The following is a 23,005-nucleotide window of genomic DNA, read 5'->3' on the forward strand; positions in this document are numbered from 1 at the left end:
GCCAGAATAACTGTTGGGGGAAGAAATAAGTGTCAACTCCGAGAGTGTGACAAACCCTTGTTTCGCCCATGTAATATATCCCAGCATTTCTTTGGGTGGGAGAAATGACGCCTATCTTAGAATGTTTCGCTCAGCGTGATTGCTGTTGCAAAGGAAAAACCAAGAGCAAAATACAGCTCAACCTCAAAACTCCGGACTTGAGACAGCCCATTCATAGATGGTTTCTCCTTTGGAGGAGCAGAACACTAAGAAATATCATGACGCCATCGTACATTCATGCCAAGCTCCGCGAGCATGAATGGACGGTTCTACAGCTCAGGATCACCTCTCCCAATCCACTGGCTATGCTGTTCATCGTACCGCTGATTGTGCAGTTGGCTAGTGTTTGGATCGGGGCTGAGTTCATCCGTGGCAAAGTCGCCCTGCTTGTGGCGGTGGTTCCACTTCATCTTCTGCATCCTTCTTTTGTGCTCCTCATCATCCCAGATCTTTGTCAATGCGTCGAGATCTAGATGGTCAAGGGCGGCATCTAAATCGTGCCAGGTGAATGAGGTCGGGTCCACAAACAGCCGTACATGAAAGCGGCCACGCGGGGCGTGTAACTTTCGTCTTGTTAATGTATGGAATCTCATGAGTGTCCTCTGCAGCATACTCGCAACCCTGGGCCGGAATGACACCAGAAATGAGATGATGAACTGATCCTCGCGTTTTGGAGTTCTATCGGAGTAAACTTCATTGAAGTAGCTCCAGTTTTTTAAGAACTTCGTGAGTGATGCTGGTGTTTGTGAGGTTTCGACAACAGGGACTGCCGGAAGGTCTGGCTTTACCACACCTGCAGTATTCTGGTCCACCATTGTTGTCGCATCTCTGGTTTCGTAGTTCCCTCGACTGCAAAATCGAGCCCCAAGTGGTTGAACGTTTGCCTCTGCCATTTCCTCGCCATAATTCGTGAGAGGGGAGACTGGCGGTGGGTTGAGTATACTTGGAGTAGCCACAACATGCGGCTCTTCGAACGCTTTTCTGAGGAATTCAAGCTTTTCTTCCGAATTGATTAGCTGTAGTAGCTTCTTCAGTTCTACCTTGTACTCGACCAGCAGGGCTAGGGTTTCAGCATGTTCGTGCGCGATCCCAATGCTCTGCTGGTTACCGTTCTCAAGACCTACGAGCCTGTTATGCAAGCTGGCATACTTGGTTTCGATCCTGGATTGGAATGCCGCGGAATTGTTTGAAAGAGCATTGAGCTTATGCTCGTCGTTCTTGCATTCACTCTTGATGGAATCAAGTCTTTGGGAGAGAACTCCGTGTCTCTCGCGATGATATTTGACCGACCGTTGAAGCTCCGACATTACATCATTGGTTGAGGCAATCCAATCTTCATTATCATCTAGGGACTTCCTAATCTCTTCCTTTTCTGTATTGAGGTGCTCAAGAGCCTGGTTGATCTTTTCTAGTTTCCATGAATTGAGAACTGGAAGCATGGTTCGCACGTGGCTTGACTTGCCCGGATGGTTTGCCCAAGTACGACCTTTGGCAAAGCGAGCTTGTATCTTCATGACATCTTCATTTGTGTCATCCATGTTGAATTGAGATTGCATCAGAGTGACTGTCGTCGTGGGACGCAAGAAGGGAGGTACGAGGAAAGGTTTACCGACTAGGGCCAGTATCGCTACTGCAGAATTAAGGCAGGAGAGGAAAGCATAAGGGCAAATTGTCATAGGACAGACCGTAGATTGGAAATTGAATGGTTGCTGGATGCCACCCAAACTTGATGCTGTCTGTTTGCAGTCGAGTTGGCAGTGGATTGCTTGGTTTTATGGTCTGGAAGCAGCGTGGGAAATGTACGACGACAAGCATTGCTCTGAGGAGCAGGATTTGTGCGAATACAATTTTGTTTATTTTAAAATTATTTGTTATGAAATTTTTTTTTTTTGTATTTGGGAGCCTGGAATTCTACATTGGCAGGAAAGCGCGTCAAATCCCAAACATATCTAGCAGATTGGGGAAGCGTGGATGTGCCTTCCCTTCCAACATAGCTTACACACAGGGCAAGTGCAAGTACAGGTATACATACATATACATTACACATATCCAAGTAGTGTGCAGAAGCCCCCACGCTTTCAAGTTCCACGCCAGTTACGCAGGAAATGTTAAACATGGTTGGAGGTACACGAATCAAAGTCGTTAGAAGATGAATTCCGCTACGAAACAGGAGAAGTTGCTTGTTAGTTGCATGAAGCCCCGTGCTTACCAGCAGGTTGATGCCTCACAACGATCTGGTTACCCATAGCCATGCAGGCTGTATACGTCAAAGCAATGCATGAATGACCACCGCGAGATGCCGATCTGAATACGTGTGACTAAGCTGATGTCTTCGTAAATGAAACGCATGTTGCTGCGTAGGAGAAGACGCTGTTGCGCCCAACTTGAAGCCCAAAGATTACACTCCAAGTCTTGGCACAAACATAGATAATACCAAGTACATATAAACAGTGGTCAGAGATGCGAAGCGAAGATTGGGGGGGTCCGCGAGCAGACATCAGTTCACACGGCCGACAGTGCATGAGCAAGATCAAGACAAACTGTAACTCTGAAGCTGCACAATGATTGCGAAACTTGCCACTGGCTCAACAGTTCGTGACACGATGCGAGATGTGGTATCATGATTTGATCATCACATCGTGAGTTGTGTACTACCATCACAGCAAGATGGACATTGGCTACTTTTCCAGGTTTTTATTCGGGTGCGAACTCGTGGCCTAGATACAAGGATGACAAAAGAAAGCAACCACGAGTCAACGAGTTTTAGTTGACCGATACCGTGCACCTGTTGTGCAAAATTAGGCGCTAGATATCTAGCCATGACTTCCACATGCATCAAGATCGTTTGCCTGTCGCCTATCATTACTGGTCATGTAGTCATGAAGCAATCGTAGGCGGAAAAGGCAAAAACTCCCCCCTCCAGTCTATCAGATCCCCCAAAAGCCCTCCACAGGACAATGTCGAAGACTTGCGATTTATCCCTTATGCGATGAGCAAACAAAGACAACTTTTGTGTGAAAACGACGGTGCATACGAGGTGCTTAGATGAGGTCGGCCACGTTCATCGGCATTTCCTCGATCTGGGTGCTGTAGAACTGCTCAATCTCTCTCATCATGCGGACATCCTCGGCGGTGACGAAGTTGATGGCGACACCCTTTCGGCCGAAACGACCACCACGACCGATACGGTGGATGTAGTTCTCGCGGTTGGCGGGAAGGTCGTAGTTGATGACCAGAGAAACCTGCTGGACATCGATACCACGGGCCAAAAGGTCAGTGGCGATCAGGACACGGGAAGAGCCGGATCGGAACTCCTTCATGATAAGATCACGCTGAGCCTGGTCCATATCACCGTGCATGGCCGAGACAGTGAAGTCACGGGCGGTAAGCTTGTCGGTGAGCCAGTCGACCTTTCTGCGGGTGTTGCAGAAGATGACGGCTTGGGTGATGGTGACGGTCTCGTAAAGATCCGACAGGGTGTCAAGCTTCCACTCCTCCTTCTCAACGGCAATGTAGAACTGCTTGATACCTTCAAGGGTAAGCTCGTCCTTCTTGACGAGGATACGGACGGGGTCGCGCATGAACTTGGTGGTGACCTCCAAGACGTCCTGGGGCATGGTGGCGGACAGAAGAACAACCTGGGTGGACTGGGGAAGGAGCTGGAAGATGTCGTAGATCTGCTCGGTGAAACCACGAGACAACATCTCATCGGCCTCATCGAGGACAAACATCTTCATGCTGTCGGTCTTGAGGAAACGACGCTGGATCATGTCCTGGACACGACCGGGGGTGCCGACGACGACCTGGGGACCGTCCTGGAGAGCCTTCATGTCATCACGAACGCTGGTACCACCAATGCATGCGTGGCACTCGATGCTCATGAAGTCACCAAGGGCGATGACGACCTTCTGGATCTGCTGAGCCAGCTCACGGGTGGGTGCGAGGATCAAAGCCTGGCAAGCCTTCAGCTGGGGGTCGATCTTCTGGAGAACGGAGATGGAGAAAGTAGCGGTCTTTCCAGTGCCAGACTGGGCCTGAGCAATGACATCGTGGCCTAGAAGGGACGTTGTTAGTCGAGAGTGGGTTGGAGAGATCAAGAGTGCAGGGTGTATTTACCCTTGACGACAGGCATGATAGCCCTCTGCTGGATGGCAGAGGGGCGCTCGAAACCGTAGGCATAGACACCTATCCCCACCAGTCAGCATTCTGTTACGGCACAAATTTCGCTGGGCATCGATGCGACATACCTCGAAGCAGCTCGGACTTCAGGTTCATCTCATCGAAAGACTCGACGGTTTCATCGTAGTTGGACTCGATTTGACCTGGCGGAGGGGTAAAATGTTAGCATGGAACGATCTACAAAACCGTCAAAGGCGGTGGGGGGGGGGGACAGGACGTGAGAGAAAATCCCAAACGACCTCACGGCGGTGCCAGAAGGAAGGTAAAATTGACGAGATGCTGTGTGCTTACTCTGCTCGATGTCCTCCAATCCCTTGTCAGCCATGATTGCGGTTAGGTTTCCGTAGAAGACGAGAAATCAAGCGCCCGGCCTGAAATCTCGAAAATAGGCGGTGGTAGTTGGTGGGGTAGGGAAGAATGCGAAAACCGACCGCAAATGAAGCGAAGGTTTTGCGACAGCAACAGCTTTTAAGAAAAAAACTGAAGTGTTGAAATTAACTAGATTAGATGCTCTCGAAAGTTGAGAGCGGATCTGAATCTAGAGGTGTGTGATTTATGGTTGTTTCGTTGGGTTGATGTTGCAATGAAGATACCAAAGAATCGTGGTTGGGGAGAGGCTCCTAGATATTAACGCGAAAAATTTTGGGCAAGAAGTCCGCCGCCAGCGAAATTTTGAAATGGTCTGTGCGCCACCCAAAAGATAAAAGTCGAAAACCTGATGGGGCAATATTCACTAAAACTAAAAATGCCCCTCTTGACATGAGAGCTCTCATTGGACCAGCACTTCCTGTAACTCGGGCTTGTGCAGAAAAAGTCATTGATGCACTTGCTGCATACATACCAATTGAAATGATTCATTCTCGAGGTATACTTACCTATTCCAGGGCCAGATTGTGAATTCTTTCGCCTCCATGCTCACGCAGTTGCCTTTTGCATGTTTCCCGCACAATTTGAGGCATCAACTTGGCTTGTGCCTGGTTATGGGCTCAGCGGCGGTGCGCTGCCTCACATTTCGATAGGGCTACTTTAACAAATCACATTTTGCAGGCTTGTGATTTCAAATCTCTAGTTCAAAGACTTTTCGTGCCCTGAGACCGACAAGAATTTTTTTTATACAACAACGAAAATTCGAAAATGCTGCTTTCACAAGACGTAGGGCTGTCGAACGGGGGGGATATGAGCAATCAGGCAGACATTCGCCCAAATGGGGTTGCCAGCATCGATGGCTCAGCCATTGAGTCATCCATTGAGTCCATACCAGCGCATCCTCTTGGAGTCAAGCCACTCGGCAATCAGTATTTTGCACCTGGCCCGTTGGCTCGTCATGCTATTGGCTTCTGGAGAGGTCTTCCCGATGAGTTGATCATACAGCTTCTGGAGTATCTTGACCAAGAGTCACTCAAGAATCTCGGCTCCACCTGTCGGTTTTTATATGCTTCTTGCCAGCTGGATGAACTGTGGAAGCCTTTGTTTCTCGAGTAAGTGTTGCCGCCGCCTCGAGCACATTTCAACTGCGCCGTAGTTTAGATACTCAATGAGTCAATGCAGCCTCGTATCTATGTACATGTGATTGCCAAGATGATCGACTAACTCTATAGCAGGTCCGTACAAGGCTCAAACCTTCCCCCGTGGAGAGACACGTGGAGAAACACACTTCTCCAGCTCCCAAAGAGCGCTGTGACGAGAATAGACTGCAGCAATGTATTCTCAGACGTGCTACACAGACCGTTTGCTTGTTCCAATATAGTCCTCAAGAATCACGTTTCCGGCATTCCTCGCGCAAACCAGATCGCTCGGCTCAGTAGTCTCTCGCGTGAGGAATTTGCGGACCAGTGGAGTGGGAAGCCTTTCATTTTGACAGATTATATCACGTCATGGCCAGTCTACAAGGACTGGACTATTGAAAAGCTCAAAAAGGCTTACTCGACTGTCGAGTTTAGAGCCGAAGCCGTTGACTGGCCCTTTTCGGCCTATAACACGTACATGTGCAACAATCATGATGAAAGCCCGCTGTACCTCTTTGACCGCAAGTTCGCCGAGAAAATGAACATCAAAGTCGGCCGTGACGACGATTGCGCTTATTGGGCCCCCGAATGCTTCGGTGAAGACGTCTTTCAACTGCTAGGACAAGAGAGACCTGCGCATCGATGGTTAAGTAAGTGCATCTCCTCCTCGGCCTGCAACAGTAGGCGCCATACTGATCAACCACAGTAATTGGACCAGAGCGAAGTGGTTCTACTTTCCACAAAGACCCGAACGGCACCGGTGCCTGGAATGGGGTCATACAGGGATCGAAATACTGGCTTATGTTCCCACCGAGTGTTCCCCAGCCTCCTGGTGTCTTCGTATCCGCAGATAGTAGCGAGGTCACCAGCCCTTTGAGCATCGCGGAATATCTTCTCACATTCCACGCAGAAGCGCGAGAGGAGGCGGGTTGCCTGGAGGGCATTTGCGGAGCTGGAGAACTACTATATGTGCCCAGCGGATGGTGGTGAGTACCGTAATCCCCATGACGTGGTGACGACGGTGAGCTAACAGGTAAATCCGACTCAGGCACTTAGTGGTCAATCTTGAGGCAGGTATCGCATTGACTCAGAACTTCGTTACCAACTCCAAGAAGCATCTGGCCCATGTTCTCTCGTTCTTGAAGGACAAGCCAGATCAGGTTACTGGATTTGGCAGGGAGATTGAGAGCCCCTATGAGCTGTTTATCGACAGACTCCGGGAGAAGGAACCGCAGCTGCTGGAAGAGGCGCTACAAGAGATGGAGCGGAAGGCTGGGGGGAAAAAGCGACGGTGGGAAGAAGCCGTTGGCGCGAAAGAAGAGAGTCAAGACGGAGGCGGCGGCTTCAGCTTCGGTTTTGGTGGCGACGACCTGGAAGATGAGGAAATCCCTTGAGGCATCAAAACGACTCCCATGTCAACTGGGCCTGAAATTGCGAGATCAAGTCAATAGATGAATACTAGACAAATGAAGAATAACGTTGGCGTTGTTTGCGCATTTCTAGTATGCTAGTACCGCATGATGGGACAATGTGGAGCGGCCCATCAGTAGAGCCCTTCCGGAGAGCTGCAATTACTTGATAGAGGGATCCAGCCATCGTCCCGCATGGCAGAACAAGTGCAGATGATGTTTTTTTTTTCTTCCCCTCCCTTGAGACGTATAGTGGACTTTGAAGTTCAAGATCAAGTAACCGAAGGGTAGATGATTGTTGTCTTAGACTTGCGGTAGGAAACATTGCTTTCGGTGTATGCTTGTTAAAAGGTCAGCAATCAAGCATGCGCCTCTTTGTGTTCAGAGCACTGAACAGTGTCTCATGCAGCAGTTAATTCGCCCCGGAGTTAAGCTTCTCGGTCTGGGGCTGGGCGAACCCGTCTGTAAGATCCAATGGAAAAGGAGCGGAGCTGCAACGAAGCTGCAAACGAAGCACGGGGCGCTGTCCAGCCCCATGAGCAACATCCAACGGGCGGTCAGCTTAGGTCCTTTGACTAAGTTAGCCCCCTAGCAAACCAGCTGCACCCTGCGAGACTGTCCGCGAGGTCTGTCTGCGACACTCGTCTTGTCTGCTCCGTCTGCTCGACCAGCTTGTCCTGGTAGGTACCACACCAAATGCACTCGGCAGGCGTGAAGGCGCCCAAAGACGGCCGGAACTTTGAACCTAAGGTAAGGGCCTCGTCGTCCCCCCGTCCCCCACACCTGGTCCTGGTCCTGGTCATGGTCCTGGTCCTGGTGCATCATCGTCTCCCCCAAATCAAAGTCCAAAGCCCAAGCCCCTAAGTTAAGCTGTTGACTTGACGTTATTTAGAGACAGCCCAGCACCCTGCGTTCTGCGATCTACTTTTGGCGTCCGCCCCCAACGTTGAAGCTACGACGTGGTGATAGTGGCAGCAGCACAGCTGAAGGAGAGGCGCGCGTTTCCTCGTCTCGTCTCGTATAGCTTCGCTTCGCTTCTTCTCCGTTGCGCCATCAGCTCTTTCCGCTCGTGGTACAGCATCATGCACCTTGTACCTTGCACCTCTGCACCCATTTCTTCAGCTATAACTCTCCTCCCATCTCAAACTATTGCTTGTCCTTAATTTCTCTCCCCATCTCATCTCAATCACACGCCTCCTGCGCGACGAGCTTCCTGGCTGTCCCGCTTCGTCTACCTTTTTGTCCAGGCACACCGAGTAATCCAGTCAGCAGGCGCACGCCAGCCAGCCTTATGATTCGCCGTATGGAAGCAAGCTTTCTAATTATATCACACCATCGCTTCAAACCGTCGTGACCACGATCCATCGTTTCTTCGCCCGTCGCTCTTTTTTCCCGCGCTTCTGTGACACCCCACTCATCGTAACACCGCGTCACCATGGTCTCCGACGACACCTACGAGCTATGTCTCCCCATTCTACAAGACACCGACCTAGAGGAGGAGGATAAGACCGATAGACTAGAAGATCTCCTCAAGAAAGAGACTAAGCTGGAGGGATCGAGTCTCGAGAATGCCGTACTCGACGTCTTGTGGAGACACCGTGAGGGCGGCGGCGTCGCTGCCTCTCCTCCTCCCATACGACAGACAATCCTACGCCGACCCTCGCCCGCCTCGTGGAGGGGCTCCGCGACTCCCGCATCAGGCTCCCCTCGCCTAGGTGTGAGCCCCTTGGCTCCTCCGGGTTTTGTCCCGACGAGTCTCAGCCGGACCAAGTCATCGACCGTGTCCCCCTTTTCCTCGCCGCGCCCGTCCCCACGACTGGCTTTTGCTGCGCCCGTGATTCCGCATAGCCCGAGTCTTAACGCCTACGAGTTCGCGAATGATACAAGTCCGGCGCAGGAGATTTATGGCGAGCTTCAGTCGGAGAACGTGGACTGGCTCGTGAGTGACGATGCCCTCAGCATCACGTCCGTTGGCCCGTCAAGCGGGCTGAACGCCGCTGTACCCGAGTTCGTGTCTACACAGCAGAACGACATGACTCCTTATGACATGCTGCGCTCTATATTAGGCCAGACCAAGACCGATGATGAGATCGAGGCGGCTCTGGCCGTCCACGGCTACGATCTAAGTGCCACCATTGCTGCCATCATGGATTCCCAGGGCCAGGATTCCACCAACGCTTCAAACTTGACTCCTGAGGCCAAGAGCATCCTTATTGGCAAGTCCATGACTCCTGATAACCGGCCGGCAACACCATCGGGTCAGCAGAAGCCAGGCATCATTTGCAAGTTCTACCTGTCTACCGGACAGTGCCTTCGCTCAGACTGCCGCTTCAGTCATGATCTGAGCAACCATATCTGCAAGTAAGTCAACGTGCCGTAGTCGTTTCAAAGTGCACCACTGATGTGATTTCAGATACTGGGTAATGGGCAACTGCCTCGCAGGAGAAACTTGCATATTTTCGCACGACCCGGCGCATCTGATGAATCGACTCAATGTTGACGAAAGTAGCACTCCTCCAACCAAGAATCTCTCAGTCACCGATTTCAACTCTGCCTTCCCATCGCTGAGACCAGCTACGCCGGAGCTAAATCCCTTTGCTCCCAGCTTTAACTTCTCTCCTGCTGGCATGACCCCTCCTCCTGGATTGCGACCCATGCACAGCTACAATGGCAACGATGGGGCTCGCCCAAGGTCTCGACCTGGTAGTCGCCAACAAGCCAAGGATAACATGGCTGCACTTTCTATCGATGACAATGACGCTTTTCCCTCTCTGGGCTCTGCTTCTTCGAAAAGTAACAAGAAGCACCATGGCAAACGCGGTGGCCATGGCCACAAAGAGAATTATACTCCCAGCTCTTTAGCTGATATTGTGAAGATGTCACCATCGCCATCGCCTGCACCTGGTCCCGCTCGACAAGACAAGAAAATTGGACGCAACGGCAGTGCGACGAACATTAAAAATGGCGAAAACAGTGCCGCTGCTCAGGCTATCCCTAGTCCAAAGCATATTCCCTGGCTCGAGACCGGGGACAGGGCCAACAAGGCCTATTTGAAGGCTCGGCAGGAGGCCATCAAGCATGGTGGTCTCCGCAACAAATTTCTGCAAAGGTTTGTACTTGTTATTGTACCACTATCATGAAATTACCCACTCACATCCTACATCTAGCGCTGCTCAAGCTTGGAACCGAAATGATGCCCGTGCAGCAAAGGCTCTCAGCCTTCGCGGCCAGAGTGAAAATGAACTGATGCGGAAAGCTCACCGCGAAGCTGCTCGAGAGCTTTACGAGGATCGCAACAAGCAAATCACAGGCTCTGAAATTTATGTCGATCTGCACGGTCTCCACCCTGAAGAGGCCGTCGAATATCTAGAGCGGGTTCTGCTTGACAATAGTAAGGAGAGCAGGCCAGTCTATGCCATCACTGGAACCGGCCATCATAGCAAGAATGGCAAGGACAAGGTAGGCAAGGCCATCAGGAACTTTTTGAATGAATGGAGATATGCATATCGGGAATTTTCTGTTCCTGGTGACCGTAACAATATGGGAGGTATCCTGGGCGTTGATGCTAGGAGTTACGACAAGTCTCTGGCTAGAGAAGGAGGCAGTAACACCAAGGAGCAGAAAGAGGAAGTCAAGGAGGAGATTGATATTCTCAGTCAGGGTGTTGAGATTGGAGATGGCAAGGTTCGTCTCCTTGTGCGGGACCCTCCCAAGGGACCCAGTGGCAACAGGAGTAGATGACTACTTGAAGAAGATTAAATGAATAAAGAAAGATTCACACTTACACTGCCTTCCGCCTCCTTTCATATCTGATTGACGTGTTCGTATTTCACGCTGGTGTACTATAAAAGTATTTAGGGCAACTGCGACCTGCATATCTTATACTCATCCGCTATGCGTATATTTCCACCCACGGTACAGCTGGCGTACGGGCCCGCCTTGGTAGTTTTTCTACATAAGCACCAGCACTTGGCCTTCAGAGTATCCTCTTTCTGACATTGATGCGATACACCAGATATATCGTACATTTAGCAAAACCGACGCGTGTCTATCTTCTTGAGAGTTATTACTTCTCTTGAAACTGCATGTAATGTCGACGCCATCGTATTTTTTTATGCATCGTTATCTACATCCTGTCCAAGAGACCCTCAGGTGCTCGTGAGTTTCTATACTCTGAAAACGGAAAGAGCACCTTCCCAATTCCGTGTACATCACTACCAGGATGATTATATGCCACAATATTTAGCCTCAGTAAATTCTAATAGACTCAATGGTCTTATTTCAACGACAAACTAACAAGTACAACGACTTTCCTCGAGTAATTGTGTTTCTACTCTCAAACCACAAATCTATAACATCATCTCTCCTTCCTCATCAATCTTTATACTTAATCTAGCCTATCGTGGTCTCATAGACCATATTCGCCTGAACCTACAGCACTTTCAAGCCTCAATCAATATTCCTTTCTAAATCCTACATATTCTCTCAGATCCTACCCGACAGCTCCGGCGTAGGAGTCACACGTCCAAGTGCTTTGCGAACAGGTCGAACGCAGACCTACTTCTATAATAATACATACCCAGAACACCGTTCATAATTACATTGCGTCTCATCTAACATGAATATCGCACGTGCCCCTCGTACACACCGGGTAGTACACTGTGCGGAGTCTGAGACGGTTGTTGATGAGAACCGTGAAGTTAAATATTGTGTTAAACACTCTACGTTGAACCCGGACTTCCCCTTCGTGGTATGGGCAAATAGGGGATACGAAGACGAGCTAACCAAACTCTACTCCGACTTGCCCAAAGAGATTACGAATGGTTTTTGTGAAAGCGGTATCGCGTACGGCCGAGCCGTGATCCGGTCCGGCATTATCATCGAGACTGAAGGTGGTAGTGAACTACCAGAATATATGTGGCGTGCAACTCATAGCAGACAGCCTTTCAATGGTATCAAGTCGAGAAGCCGTAATGGAACAAACACCGTCTACGTTTCTATTCACTTCCTGATGCATTATAACTGGAACTGCCGTAAGCCAAGCCCCTTCATGTCGTGGACTGACGAGAGAGACAAAGCTTGTCGCATGGCTGCATACTTCGAAGCCAAGGGCTATACTGGTATCGAGATACACCGAGTCCGCACGTAAAGAGCCGCCTAAGATCGCAAACAGCAGCGTATCTAGAGTACCTCGAAGCTTATCGATAGCTTCGAATATCTGAATTTGGGCACACAGCACTTGAAGATGCGTGAGCATCTCATCGAAGATTCTGTCCCCGTCGAATACCGGAACACATACAGGTGGAATATCAAGAAGGCCGAATTGGATCCTGGTAAGCAGATGAGATCTTGTGCTCGATGCAATGAGTTAGTCAAGAAGAGGAATACAGAGTGGCAGAAAAATAAACCGAGGGCAGAGCGGCTAAAGAGAGATGAGAGGCTCACCTCTTATGCTGCCAGAAATAATATGACGTTCAAAGACGCCAAAAAGACTTGACAGAAAGCGAAATGTGAAGAAGCGTGTCAAAGGTTACAGGCGCAGCATTTGCAATAATACGAGCTAGTACTAGAATCACAAGTGCATGAATTTAAGCAGTCTAAGTGTATAACTCATAGCTTACGCATATCATTCAATAGCTGCAAATCAATACGTTTAGTTTGTAACTGTTGTTTGTCTCCAGATGTCACATGATAAAAGTATATCAACGTTTAATTTCATAAAAAGAACTCGAAGCCGCACCTATGCGATTCACTCACAACTACTGGTTTCTTTTCCAAGCTAAGATTCAACGAACTACATGCTTAAAGCTTAAGCGAAAATTGTAGCTACGTAGAAATTCTACATATTACAGTATAGCACCGCTCAGGGCCATCGTACTCTACAAATGTCTTGCGTCCGAAGGGTTCCTCACTCCTGGCACAGGCCTTTTCCCAATCCTGAAAGAAACAAGTCGCAGTAGAAAATAGAAAAACAATTTACGATATAATCTGTATGGTCCTTGATTGTTCCTTCCCTGTAGACTGTATTCCTCATTTACAGTTTGGAAAAACCCACCACATCTTGTCCACACTAAATCCTTTTCTCTTCAAAGTCTTTGCGGCACATCCGCGTAGTCCAACTTGCCTTCCTAAGTATGATAATTCCTCCAAACATTCCGAACGGACTCAGTCATCGTCTTTTCATCTGATCAAACTACTTTGACTCATCCAATAACACACCTATTTATTCCTACATACGGGGTTGAATACCAGTTCTCTACCCTACCTTTCAACATGTCACTCGTACCGGTCCAAGAGATCACGGTCGCCCGTTACGCACCTTCTGTCTCTAAGATCGAGGAGAACAAGGGGGGTGAAGGGCTGGCTTACCAAGAACTCTACGGACCCGAACATTCCTTGGGTTCTTCGTATTATGCCCGAGTATATCCAAGAGGTCAGTAAGGCCTTCCCGGGTGTTCTGGATGCCATGGAGGGAATACGCAATCTCGGTTGCATCAATGGAACCGCCCTCCTGTCAACCTCGTTTAAGGCCGACACGGTCGGGGGCGACCGCCGGCCCAAGGTCATGGACTGGGCCATCCATGGCGGCCAACCTGGGGGCGGCATGGAGTCTCGAATCGGACGTGGGAGCGATCCCATCTTTCTGCACGTGCACTTGAAGAAGCACCTTCGCTGGCAGTGTCGCGAGAAAAGTCCCTTCCTCTCGGCGACCCACTCACGGGGCAAGCCCTATCGCATCGCCTCGCTCTACGAACACAAGGGCTACGAGAACATCCATATCATCGAGTTTCGTACGGGAAGGGCGGGAATAGGACCATACCGTCCAGCTAGTGTGGTATGCTAGAAGATTGCTGTACCAGTTAGGTCTGAAGAAGGACGACCGGCACTACCTCGACGACGAGTTTCTCATCGAGCACTCGATACCGGCGGAGAGTACCATCTGTCGCTACAGCTGGAAGGACGACAAGACGGTGCTTGATCGCCGCGGCGACATAGCGACAGGAGCAGTCGCAGAGTTGGCCGAAAGGGTCAAGGACCGGCGCGCGGCTAAGGAGCGCGAGCTCGATGACGGCGGCGATGGCAACAGAAATGGCGAGCCTGAGACTCGGACTTTCGCTCGCAAGGTTGGCAAGAGGTTCAAGATCGGCCCGAAGATGGGTCCCAACTTGGGCACTTGAGAAGCTGATGACCGAGCCCTTTGACCATAGTTTTGATTCGCAGGTGGTGCAGTTCGAATCTAGTATTGGTCGTTGGTAGTTACAAGACGGCTTTGCAGTGCCGCGAACGTCAACTCGGTATCCTCTCTGCGAAAGCCCTCTCGATACCAACAGTGCAATGACTTGGGCAATTGCGATGCTTTAGGAACTGTGTGCATTGCTAAGCTTTCCGGTACATCGGTGGACGATTCATCATATAGCACAGTTTCATGCAAGTTTTAATGCAATTATTAGTTTCAATCCTTCATTGTTACTAAGACTCGTTTGTGGAGGTGACATATAGCTTGCTGTGGTCAAGATGGGCAAAGTGTTTGCGGTGATAGATAATACCGATACCCCTGTGACCCGACAGCGTGGGACGCACACTTGTCTCCTTTTCCACTGTTCCGCTGCAAGGTCTGCATGAAACTTGATTGGCTCAGATACGTAGATGATGATGTAACGTTAACTTCACCATCTTTCGGATAAGTCGTGATAAACTATAGACGACAGTACCCCAGCACAAGCGACCTGCTGGTATCAGAGCGGTATCATATTGGTATCAGCCACCCGATCTGTTTTATGATCATTAGATGGAGATATCATGTCGCGATAGTAATTCTCGATGATATGATCTCTATATCTAGTGCAGTTTATGTAGCAGCTAAGATGCTGCACCGAAGTTTAGTCGCTATTTATTCCCTGGGAAATCGAGGAATGCTGTATTAAGCTTGGTGCCAGGATTCCGTTCGGCCAGAACAACGTAGTGAGCTATGAAGATTGAATCAGTTTGGTAGGGTAGTCACTTTGTGTATGTTTGAAATGACTTGTACACTCCATGTGATTGCTGTATGCCATGCGAAGTTATAAAGTATCACCATACCTTCAGGGGATTAGCCTAGACTACGTTCACTTCGCGGGTTGCACGCCCCAGCCGAGCGCGTATTGAAGATCTTATGGATGAGGTCATGTCAATAAAACCTCATCAACTGATCATCAAGGTCAAGGCTCCGTGTCTTAGCTCACCCGCAGATGGCATCATTCCATGCTATCATATATTATCAAAACTGACCGTATGATTATTGTTTATAAAATATTTGTGTGGGTTTGTGAGTCAATGCCCCTGGTGCATTTGATGAACCTGGTATCTTTTGGGAGTTTGCACACGCAGTAAACTAGCACTTGAGTGAGGCAAACAACAGAACAATTCTGAACAATACGGAAAGAGATAGCATTGAAATTCTCGTCACAACCATTCGTAAAAGTTATTGGAACATCCGTGCTAGCCCGATAAGCAAGGCTAGAACCAGAAAGAGACTCTTGACGCAAGAAAGAACATATCAGGACATGATTGTAAAACCGTGATTGGGATAATCCGGTCAGGCTCTGCGTGGGATGTCTCAATGAACCCTGTCTCAGCATTGCTTCGGATTCGTTCCGATGGGTCCGGCTACCCGAAATTACCACATATGCGTAAGCTTTGGTCTGGATGTTGTGAAGCTCCAAGTTGCAACAACTTGGTCGCTGGAAATTTCATGGGTGGAACAGGTGGTTGGGATTCTAGGTCAACTATATCTGAAGGAATTACACAGCAAGCCGAAGGCCCCTTCCATGTTTAGGTTCCATATCTTTGCTGATTGCTGGCCCGCGCGCAATCCTTGAGGCAGAATTCGCTCCGCCCCTGTTCCCAAGAGCGTGAGATTATGGTACCCAAACCCCAGACCATAGGTCAAGGAGACGTCCCGCACAAAAATTTCAGTGTTAGATGTGAAATTGATTGCATGGCAATGTAAGTATGCGTGTGACTATGCAAGTAACATGTTGCCAAGTGGCATAGCATATGACCTATATCCTCCCACAGCTTTCACCATGGCAATTTCCCATGAACCATGGTCGCAAATGTCTTTGTGCCCTTTGAGGTGAAAGAAGAAACAAAAATCTTCTGGGGCGCTTGTTATAAATCCCGATGGCACACTTGTGTTCCTGTGCAATATTTATGACCCCACAACAGCACAAATATTCAATTTTATTCATTCTTTCAAGACGTTCTATTACACATATTCTTGTCAAGGAACTTCAGAAAGTGACGGCTCCTAAAACCTGGTTTGCCCCATAGGACTTGGCCTGACCATTGGTCTAATTTCACATAAAAGACGAGAGCTGGCGGTATCAGACCTTAGGTGGGCGTTGAAGCTCTCTTTCGTTCTAAGCCATGTCTATGATGTCCGAGTTTGTTGTTGGAGGGGTTGGACCTAGAATGCTCCAGATACCGCATGTCGAATCTCTACTTCGCTTTCATTGTGTCTTTATATCGGAGGAGGTGCAAGAACTTTTCAAACAAAACATCAACCGCGACTCGACGAATATGCTGTCGAACAAGCAGTGCGACCACCATGCCGTTCACAACTGTCCAAACGTAGTCAAGGATGGAGGAGAGCTCTGCGAAAATCACTGCAGAAAAGGCTTGTGTGGATATTGAGAAGGACAGAACTGTGGCACAACTCGTCACTATTGGGGTTGCGCCCTGGATGCAACAGGGTTGTAAGGTTCAAGAGCTTGATATGTCATATAATTGACTATTGAATTCTGGAAATTCTGAGTGATCAGCGGATTAGAGTTCAATTTCTTCAACACCCAGCTGGAAGTCATGATGCCTGAGGCATTATGCAAAAGCATATTCCGTACAATGTGGCAGAGTAGTAGCCTTGAGAACCGGAAGATAGGAGAAGTACGTTACAGGCGTGAACAGTTACTCGGTTTCAATTAATACAGAAAATGCAAGTCTGACACGGACTGCGGCTGAATATTAGAAGTAACGGCGTGATGCTACGCAAAGGGCGAGTAGTACATGACATATTTTGCTCCCTAGCTGATTATCTCATATAATGTTACTTAGCACAACACTTGCGATTCATAGATGAAAAGTTCTTTGATATGTATCACTAAATATTCATTTGAGGAGACGAGATGTCGCACGTCTAATGTATGCGACAAGAATCGTTGAAGTCCCCAAGATCTCTATGAACCGGCATTATCCGCCGCCAAATCTTTGACAAATAAACACGCTTCAAGGTTCGTAATGCGGTAATGCATGTAAATCGTATCCAACGTTCCACCATGATATTACTCCAAGCAACTCATCCCCAGAAGAACAATTATGGTATCGCGAAGAGAAAGGAACCAAGTGGTCCGGGTATTGTGGTATGGCCTTGCTCCCTAAGAAGGCCATATTTGGCAACATGTGTCTCTGCCGCAGCATTCCAAATAAGCTTACTTCCATCCGCTGATCTGACCGCATCGCAGGAAAGAAGCGCTCAGATGCTGTGCGCCTATGCGAGCATCATGACAGCTGCTCCAATCGCCACGATAAGTCCGGAATTGACGGTGGAGGAGACAGCAGCGTTGGTGGGTACAGCGGAGGTTGCGCTTGTAGCAGGGGTCTGAGTAGCAGTCGTGGTGACCTTGGCTGTAGTCAAGTAAGTGACCGCAGTGGACGACTGGGCCTTGGTCGAGGTAGTGTTGTGGTAAGAGCCTGTGGTTGCGTAGTAGGCACTGGTGGTGGTGTTGTAAGTCGGGTACCAAGTCGAAGAAGATGTCGATGACGGGGAAGATGAAGGTAATGAGCTGCTGGAGCTAGAAATGCTGGAAGACGTGGTCGCAGGAGCAGAGCTTGAGGTACTATATAGTGGACAGGCAGTGTTGGTTGGGTTGCATTGCGATATAGTAACATAGGCGGTCAAGGTAGAGGTACTCGTGGAGGTGGCGTCTGCCATGACATTTGTCATGACGCTGGCAGCCAGCACGAAGAAGGATGAGGCACGCATTTTGATGTTGTTAATAGCTTCCGAGATAGTCGTCCAGAGTCGCAAATATTGCCGAAAGGTAGTGCGCGAGGCTTGAACAATGAGTCGATTGAGACAAAGGTTGCGGCTTTTTGTTTTGTTTTGTTTTCCTCGTTCGAACTGCTACGATTGCTGCGTGGAGTGACGTGCAATGCAGGAGTTAGATTTGTGTAAAAGAATGTGTTATGCAAAATGTAAGAGCCAAAGAGTGACACAAGCTTGAAGTGAAGCTTAACAGGCGCACGAAAGGAGTGTGGAGGACGCAGGGCGGGATTTTGTGTTGGTTGGCAGCCGGTTCTTTATGAATGCAAACTGCGAGGTGAGTCCAAGTGGAGAGAAACAAGGAAACACACCGAATGGGGGTCCGATGTGGATCTACTAGTTTGACAGGCAAACTAGATAACAGCAGGGAACACGGAGCAAGGAGCAAAGAGCAAGGAGCAAGGATTGTGCTGAGTCGTGGTATTTAGAGAAAATTCGGCTGTCACTGTTAGCTTACAAAATCTGAATGCGAAGAATGGATTTAAGCCGATGGCTTCGGTATATTCCTATAACAACCTGGACTCTACAATGATATACGCAGCATACCGCTCTTTTGGTCAATGAAACATCATTGTTTGCCTATCCAGGGACTATAGCGAAGCTTCGTCGCGGCTACCTACATCTCCTTCTGATTCCATGACTAAAACGTTGCTCCAAAATCCTGACGTTGCTATAAAAACACGGCCCGGAGGGAGAAACACTGTAAGTTTAGCCCAATAAACGTGTCTCACACGATTGTATACGTCAACTGCGATGTTGCCCGCTGTCAAAACGAATAACTTTAAGCATCTCGGTACTTGATCCTAATCCCAGCACTACAGCCGTGGTTGGCTTTGTATTGTTGGCAAAGAGATTTCCGCAAAAATAGATCGTGGCAGCCCATCCGATGGTGTGATTGCTGAATGGGTGGGTTGCTTTCAGCTCCTATTGGCCTGTGTTTCCGGTTCCTGTCGATCAAGGTTTGTTCCTGCAGCCTTCAGGAAAAGTGGCAAGCCGAAGCAGATCACGTTGATGGCATAGGATACTGTAGTACAAAAAAAAAAATTTCCCTCTCCCGCCATTTTCTTCTTCTCTTGAGCGGGCACTTCATGACGCCGTACCAGTATCGGTGGAGATGTGATGGCTTGAGTTACAATACTGCCATGGGTATTCGCAACCCCGAAAGCAATAGCTGGGGTTTCTTTCGCCCCATAGTATAGTCCGACCAATCAACACACGGGAGAAAAGCTCGATCTTTTAGTCCCCTTTCGAGTCAGCAAAAGGGTCTGAGATGTGTGCACCCGGATCAAATGTCACAGGGAGAAATAACCTCTATCAGCTTGAGGGGTTTTCACTGATACATTCCTTGGATCAACAATTAACTCGGCGTTATTTGGCCGACCGCGCAGAAGGTTTATTCTCAGATCATGAGCTATTGAGGACTGGCGCTGATCCTTGACCATTTTCCAGACCCTTTTGTCTCTTCGCGCAAAATCCATTACAACTACGAATCAATTTGTGTTAGGGGAGTACCAGTTAGTCTTTTACAGAAACAAAGAAGTTTTGTGTCTGTTTGACCTAAAATGGATTATGTATACATACATAGTAATTTGAGTCAATGTAGCAATCCGATGTGCGTAACGTGCAACAAAACCCACAGCATTAAACTTGACGTTCTGCCAACTCTGTTGATTTTATGAAAGTACCATCTTTGAAATCTTCATCTGGGGGTCCTACCGTTTCTCTGGCAAGCGAATGGAGATATTTTCGGATTTTCTTTTTATGGTTGGTTACTGTGAATTGAACCGGAAGCATACATTCAATTAAACTCGTTATCCACATCAATTCAGACCCCTGGTCTGTGAACCCCACCTCTTCTCCATGGCGGAAATGAAGGCAACGTAAGCAGATCATACCTTCGAATACTTGAGACCAAACTCCAGAGCGCCATTATCGCGCCATGCCACATCCAAGCGAAAGGACTGATTGAATTCATTGAAATCCACTTGTGCGATATCACGCGATATGAACCGTATTCGAGCATTCCGTGTTGATCGTGAATCATGTTGTTGCTTCAGATGACGAAACGTCTGGCCATAACGTGCAGTCGCGTGGATAAACACGGCCCCTCCCCTTCCAAAGCCATGAGCACTTCGTAGGCATCAATAGTCCCTCGGAGTATAGCGTCATCTTCCTGTTCTGCCTACAAAGCGTGGCTCATTGCGGAACTTCGGGTGGTACATGGGAATCTCTTGCTCCGCGATCTCCCCCATCCACGGCACAAGGCCGTTCCGAACGACGTCCTCTTCATACTCGGCTGGGGTGACCAGCTCGTGGCATTGGCTGTGCGGCTCGGCCAGGAAGTCGCAACGACCAAGAAGGAGACTGTGCCTCCTGACCACAAGTGTTACGCTCTTGCCCGAGATGGTATGCAAGCCGTCAAGTTTTCTCCTCGGTGGGTGTGCCAAGCCTCCCATATCGCTTTTGGTCATGGCCTATAGCCTGGCGCTGGCAATGTGATGCCCGTCGCCGAGCTCCTTCGTCTACGTTCCATTGAGCATCCCGTTGTCAGCCTGATGCTTCTTGCCTCTCTGCCTGCAATTCTTCCTGGAGGGCTCGAACCTTGCATGTGTGCTCATCGGCTTTGCGCTGTTGCATCGCTCGCTGCTATCTCCATTTCCACATCTCCTGTCTTTCAACCTCCCGGTCTTTCTTGGTACTGATGGCTTCTTCCGTACCACGAGTTTTCTTTCCAGGTTTAGAGGCTTCTTGACTTTAAGAGGTGAACCAAAACAGGAATTGATCAAGATGGAAGACACAGATGAATTGAATGTAGCTGTGAATTGGTTGCGATCTTCATGGCGCATGCTGGATGTGTGCCAAGGACGGTCGGTCAGAGCAAGTGCGGCGAACAATGCTATATATCTCTTAATAGTGGCAACAAGCGCCAGTCTTTAACCTTTTAGAATATTGTGAGATCTACTATCATGAACAAGCACACGCCAGAATACCTTGTAATCTGGCATGAAACATTACGACCCAGCCTGCAAGTGTCGCATATACAGGTAGCCAGTTTCTTGCAGCGCCTCCATGGCAGCTATCTGTAGTCAGTAAGTAAGTCATCGACATTGATATGGTAAGCCTAACAAACTATGGTACGTCGCTGAGCCAAACTCGATTGTTTCTAACTTCAGTGGTTCATGTGGTCAACGGGATCCAGTTCCTAGTTCTCTAATGTTTCGGACCAAGCAAACCACCCGAGACAAGCTTGAGAGGAGACAAATCACGCATGCGACGAACTGCAGGAAGTAGATATGTTCGGATTTCATTTCTTCCAGATCCCATTTCTCGACTCTTTCAGCATCTGCACTCAACCCGGCTGGACATGTCTTGGAGCCAACTTCCGTTCAATTTCCATTATCAGATACCGCAGAAAGAGCAAAACGAGTCACGCTAAAACAAAATTGTCTGAGAATCCCAGAAATCGCAATGTTTACATTACCGTGCTGCCACCGAAGCCCCCTCAGCCAGTATTCATGAGACTTGAAGGCCAGAGCCCTGCTGCCTCTCATGAATCTTTTACCGGCCCCCATGGTAAGTGCTGCTTCAACTTCACCCGCCACGTTTACTTTTGCGAGATTATTAGCGATTGCGTCCAGTGGGAAATATGTACTATCCTAGTTTCTACTGCCGCACATTGTTGCATGTTCGTTGGTCTTGTAGAAACAAGCATGTTGTCGACCTCGCAGATTAGCATGCAACCATTGCTGTTGTGACAGCAGTGTAATTAATAAGAAAACAAAACCTCTTGCGATACAGCTGTACAATGACAAGGTTGGAGAACTTAGTTGTTCCTAGTGATTTGCGCCTTCAGTATGCGCGACAAAACTACAATGGAAACGTTATGTTACAAGATAGGAACTTCTCTGGAGTTGCCTAGAATTGACCAGAACATTACCGAAATTAAAATTGTTGATTTCTTTCTTAACTGCAACAAGGCTTCTAGCGGAGTTCGTTGAAATTTTTTGGAGCCGGCGAATAATTCTTTTTGCGAAAAATCGGTATTAATATTGACAGATAGTATCATCCCTAGTAACAGAGGCTGTTAAACAGCTGATGCACCAGTGCCTCACTCCACAGTTACAGTGTTCCCTTTCGCTTCCTCGAATCCCCGTGCCGCCCATTCTAATCCCAGTTTGACCCATGGTCATCAATCTAGTTGTCAGGTTGCACATCGTCAGTGAAGCTGACACTCTGGCTAGCCTGGCCGGCCGCCTTCTTGTCCAAGGCAATGTTGTTGTCCAGCTTCTTCTGCTCAGCGTCGATCTGGGTCTGGGTGTCGTCTCCTTGAGCCTGCTCGATCTGGAGCGCAGTGGTCTCCAAATACAACTTCAAAACCTTGTTCTTGATCTTGCCGTTTTGCAGTGCAGTAGCAGCATCGCCGCTGGCCGCTTTCACAGCAGCGTTGAAACCATCAGTCTCAGCGGCCTCAGCGGTCTCACGAGCGGCTTTAATGATGGCCAAATCTGCGGCAGACACATTGGCAAGGTCAGAGTCAACCTGTTACTTGTCAGCTTTCAAGTCCTTTTGGAACATACTCATGTTTTGAACGTACAGGAAAGGCAGCCTGGGCTTCCGCAAGGGCGTTGCCAGCCGTGCCATCACTGATCTGGAACTTGTCGTAGGTTTGGAAAGTCAAAGCACGCTTCTGAGGGCCGACGATGCCGGTTGGTGCAGCCAAGGCCGAAGCGGCCATAGAGAGGACGACAGCAATCTTGGTGAAATACATTTTGTTGTTTGTGATGATTTAGTGG

The 23,005-nt window shown here is 48.8% G+C and overlaps 9 protein-coding genes across 9 annotated transcripts; 4 read left to right on the forward strand and 5 right to left on the reverse strand.

The window, feature by feature from the left end:
* Positions 1 to 24: 24 nt before the first annotated feature.
* BKA67DRAFT_34373 (uncharacterized protein) lies at positions 25 to 1,924 on the reverse strand. Its single transcript, XM_046096319.1, has one exon. It carries the CDS (start codon positions 1,713 to 1,715, stop codon positions 309 to 311), a length of 1,407 nt encoding a protein of 468 aa, XP_045964098.1. The 5' UTR covers positions 1,716 to 1,924; the 3' UTR covers positions 25 to 308.
* A 794-nt stretch (positions 1,925 to 2,718) lies between these two features.
* Positions 2,719 to 4,899, reverse strand: BKA67DRAFT_546368 (ATP-dependent RNA helicase eIF4A). The gene is made up of 4 exons (XM_046101386.1): positions 4,510 to 4,899; positions 4,287 to 4,361; positions 4,156 to 4,224; positions 2,719 to 4,093 (listed from the first exon to the last, which is right to left on the reverse strand). Exons 1-4 carry the CDS (start codon positions 4,541 to 4,543, stop codon positions 3,081 to 3,083), a joined length of 1,191 nt encoding a protein of 396 aa, XP_045964099.1. The 5' UTR covers positions 4,544 to 4,899; the 3' UTR covers positions 2,719 to 3,080.
* Positions 4,900 to 7,500, forward strand: BKA67DRAFT_546373 (uncharacterized protein). Its single transcript, XM_046101387.1, has 4 exons — positions 4,900 to 5,696; positions 5,820 to 6,373; positions 6,430 to 6,709; positions 6,772 to 7,500. Exons 1-4 carry the CDS (start codon positions 5,353 to 5,355, stop codon positions 7,115 to 7,117), a joined length of 1,524 nt encoding a protein of 507 aa, XP_045964100.1. The 5' UTR covers positions 4,900 to 5,352; the 3' UTR covers positions 7,118 to 7,500.
* Positions 7,501 to 8,567: 1,067 nt separating this feature from the next.
* On the forward strand, positions 8,568 to 10,873 carry BKA67DRAFT_508831 (uncharacterized protein; the record flags this gene model as incomplete). The annotated part of the gene is made up of 3 exons (XM_046097188.1): positions 8,568 to 9,493; positions 9,546 to 10,241; positions 10,300 to 10,873. 3 exons carry the CDS (start codon positions 8,568 to 8,570, stop codon positions 10,871 to 10,873), a joined length of 2,196 nt encoding a protein of 731 aa, XP_045964101.1.
* An 877-nt stretch (positions 10,874 to 11,750) lies between these two features.
* BKA67DRAFT_530093 (uncharacterized protein) lies at positions 11,751 to 12,281 on the forward strand (the record flags this gene model as incomplete). Its single annotated transcript, XM_046099187.1, has 1 exon — positions 11,751 to 12,281. One exon carries the CDS (start codon positions 11,751 to 11,753, stop codon positions 12,279 to 12,281), a length of 531 nt encoding a protein of 176 aa, XP_045964102.1.
* A 1,263-nt stretch (positions 12,282 to 13,544) lies between these two features.
* On the forward strand, positions 13,545 to 14,473 carry BKA67DRAFT_666796 (uncharacterized protein; the record flags this gene model as incomplete). Its single annotated transcript, XM_046108598.1, has 2 exons — positions 13,545 to 13,923; positions 13,997 to 14,473. 2 exons carry the CDS (start codon positions 13,545 to 13,547, stop codon positions 14,308 to 14,310), a joined length of 693 nt encoding a protein of 230 aa, XP_045964103.1. The 3' UTR covers positions 14,311 to 14,473.
* A 2,780-nt stretch (positions 14,474 to 17,253) lies between these two features.
* On the reverse strand, positions 17,254 to 18,588 carry BKA67DRAFT_546383 (uncharacterized protein). The gene has a single exon (XM_046101388.1). It carries the CDS (start codon positions 18,150 to 18,152, stop codon positions 17,658 to 17,660), a length of 495 nt encoding a protein of 164 aa, XP_045964104.1. The 5' UTR covers positions 18,153 to 18,588; the 3' UTR covers positions 17,254 to 17,657.
* Positions 18,589 to 19,262: 674 nt separating this feature from the next.
* Positions 19,263 to 20,843, reverse strand: BKA67DRAFT_641139 (uncharacterized protein). Its single transcript, XM_046105768.1, has 4 exons — positions 20,399 to 20,843; positions 20,108 to 20,281; positions 19,794 to 19,876; positions 19,263 to 19,695 (listed from the first exon to the last, which is right to left on the reverse strand). The coding sequence occupies exons 1-4, from the start codon at positions 20,681 to 20,683 to the stop codon at positions 19,617 to 19,619; spliced, it is 621 nt and encodes a 206-aa protein (XP_045964105.1). The 5' UTR covers positions 20,684 to 20,843; the 3' UTR covers positions 19,263 to 19,616.
* A 1,563-nt stretch (positions 20,844 to 22,406) lies between these two features.
* On the reverse strand, positions 22,407 to 22,980 carry BKA67DRAFT_530097 (uncharacterized protein; the record flags this gene model as incomplete). Its single annotated transcript, XM_046099188.1, has 2 exons — positions 22,407 to 22,751; positions 22,807 to 22,980. The coding sequence occupies 2 exons, from the start codon at positions 22,978 to 22,980 to the stop codon at positions 22,407 to 22,409; spliced, it is 519 nt and encodes a 172-aa protein (XP_045964106.1).
* Positions 22,981 to 23,005: the final 25 nt, after the last annotated feature.

Source organism: Truncatella angustata, assembly GCF_020726525.1.
Source record: "Truncatella angustata strain MPI-SDFR-AT-0073 chromosome Unknown BKA67scaffold_1, whole genome shotgun sequence".
Taxonomy (NCBI): Eukaryota; Fungi; Ascomycota; class Sordariomycetes; order Amphisphaeriales; family Sporocadaceae; genus Truncatella; species Truncatella angustata.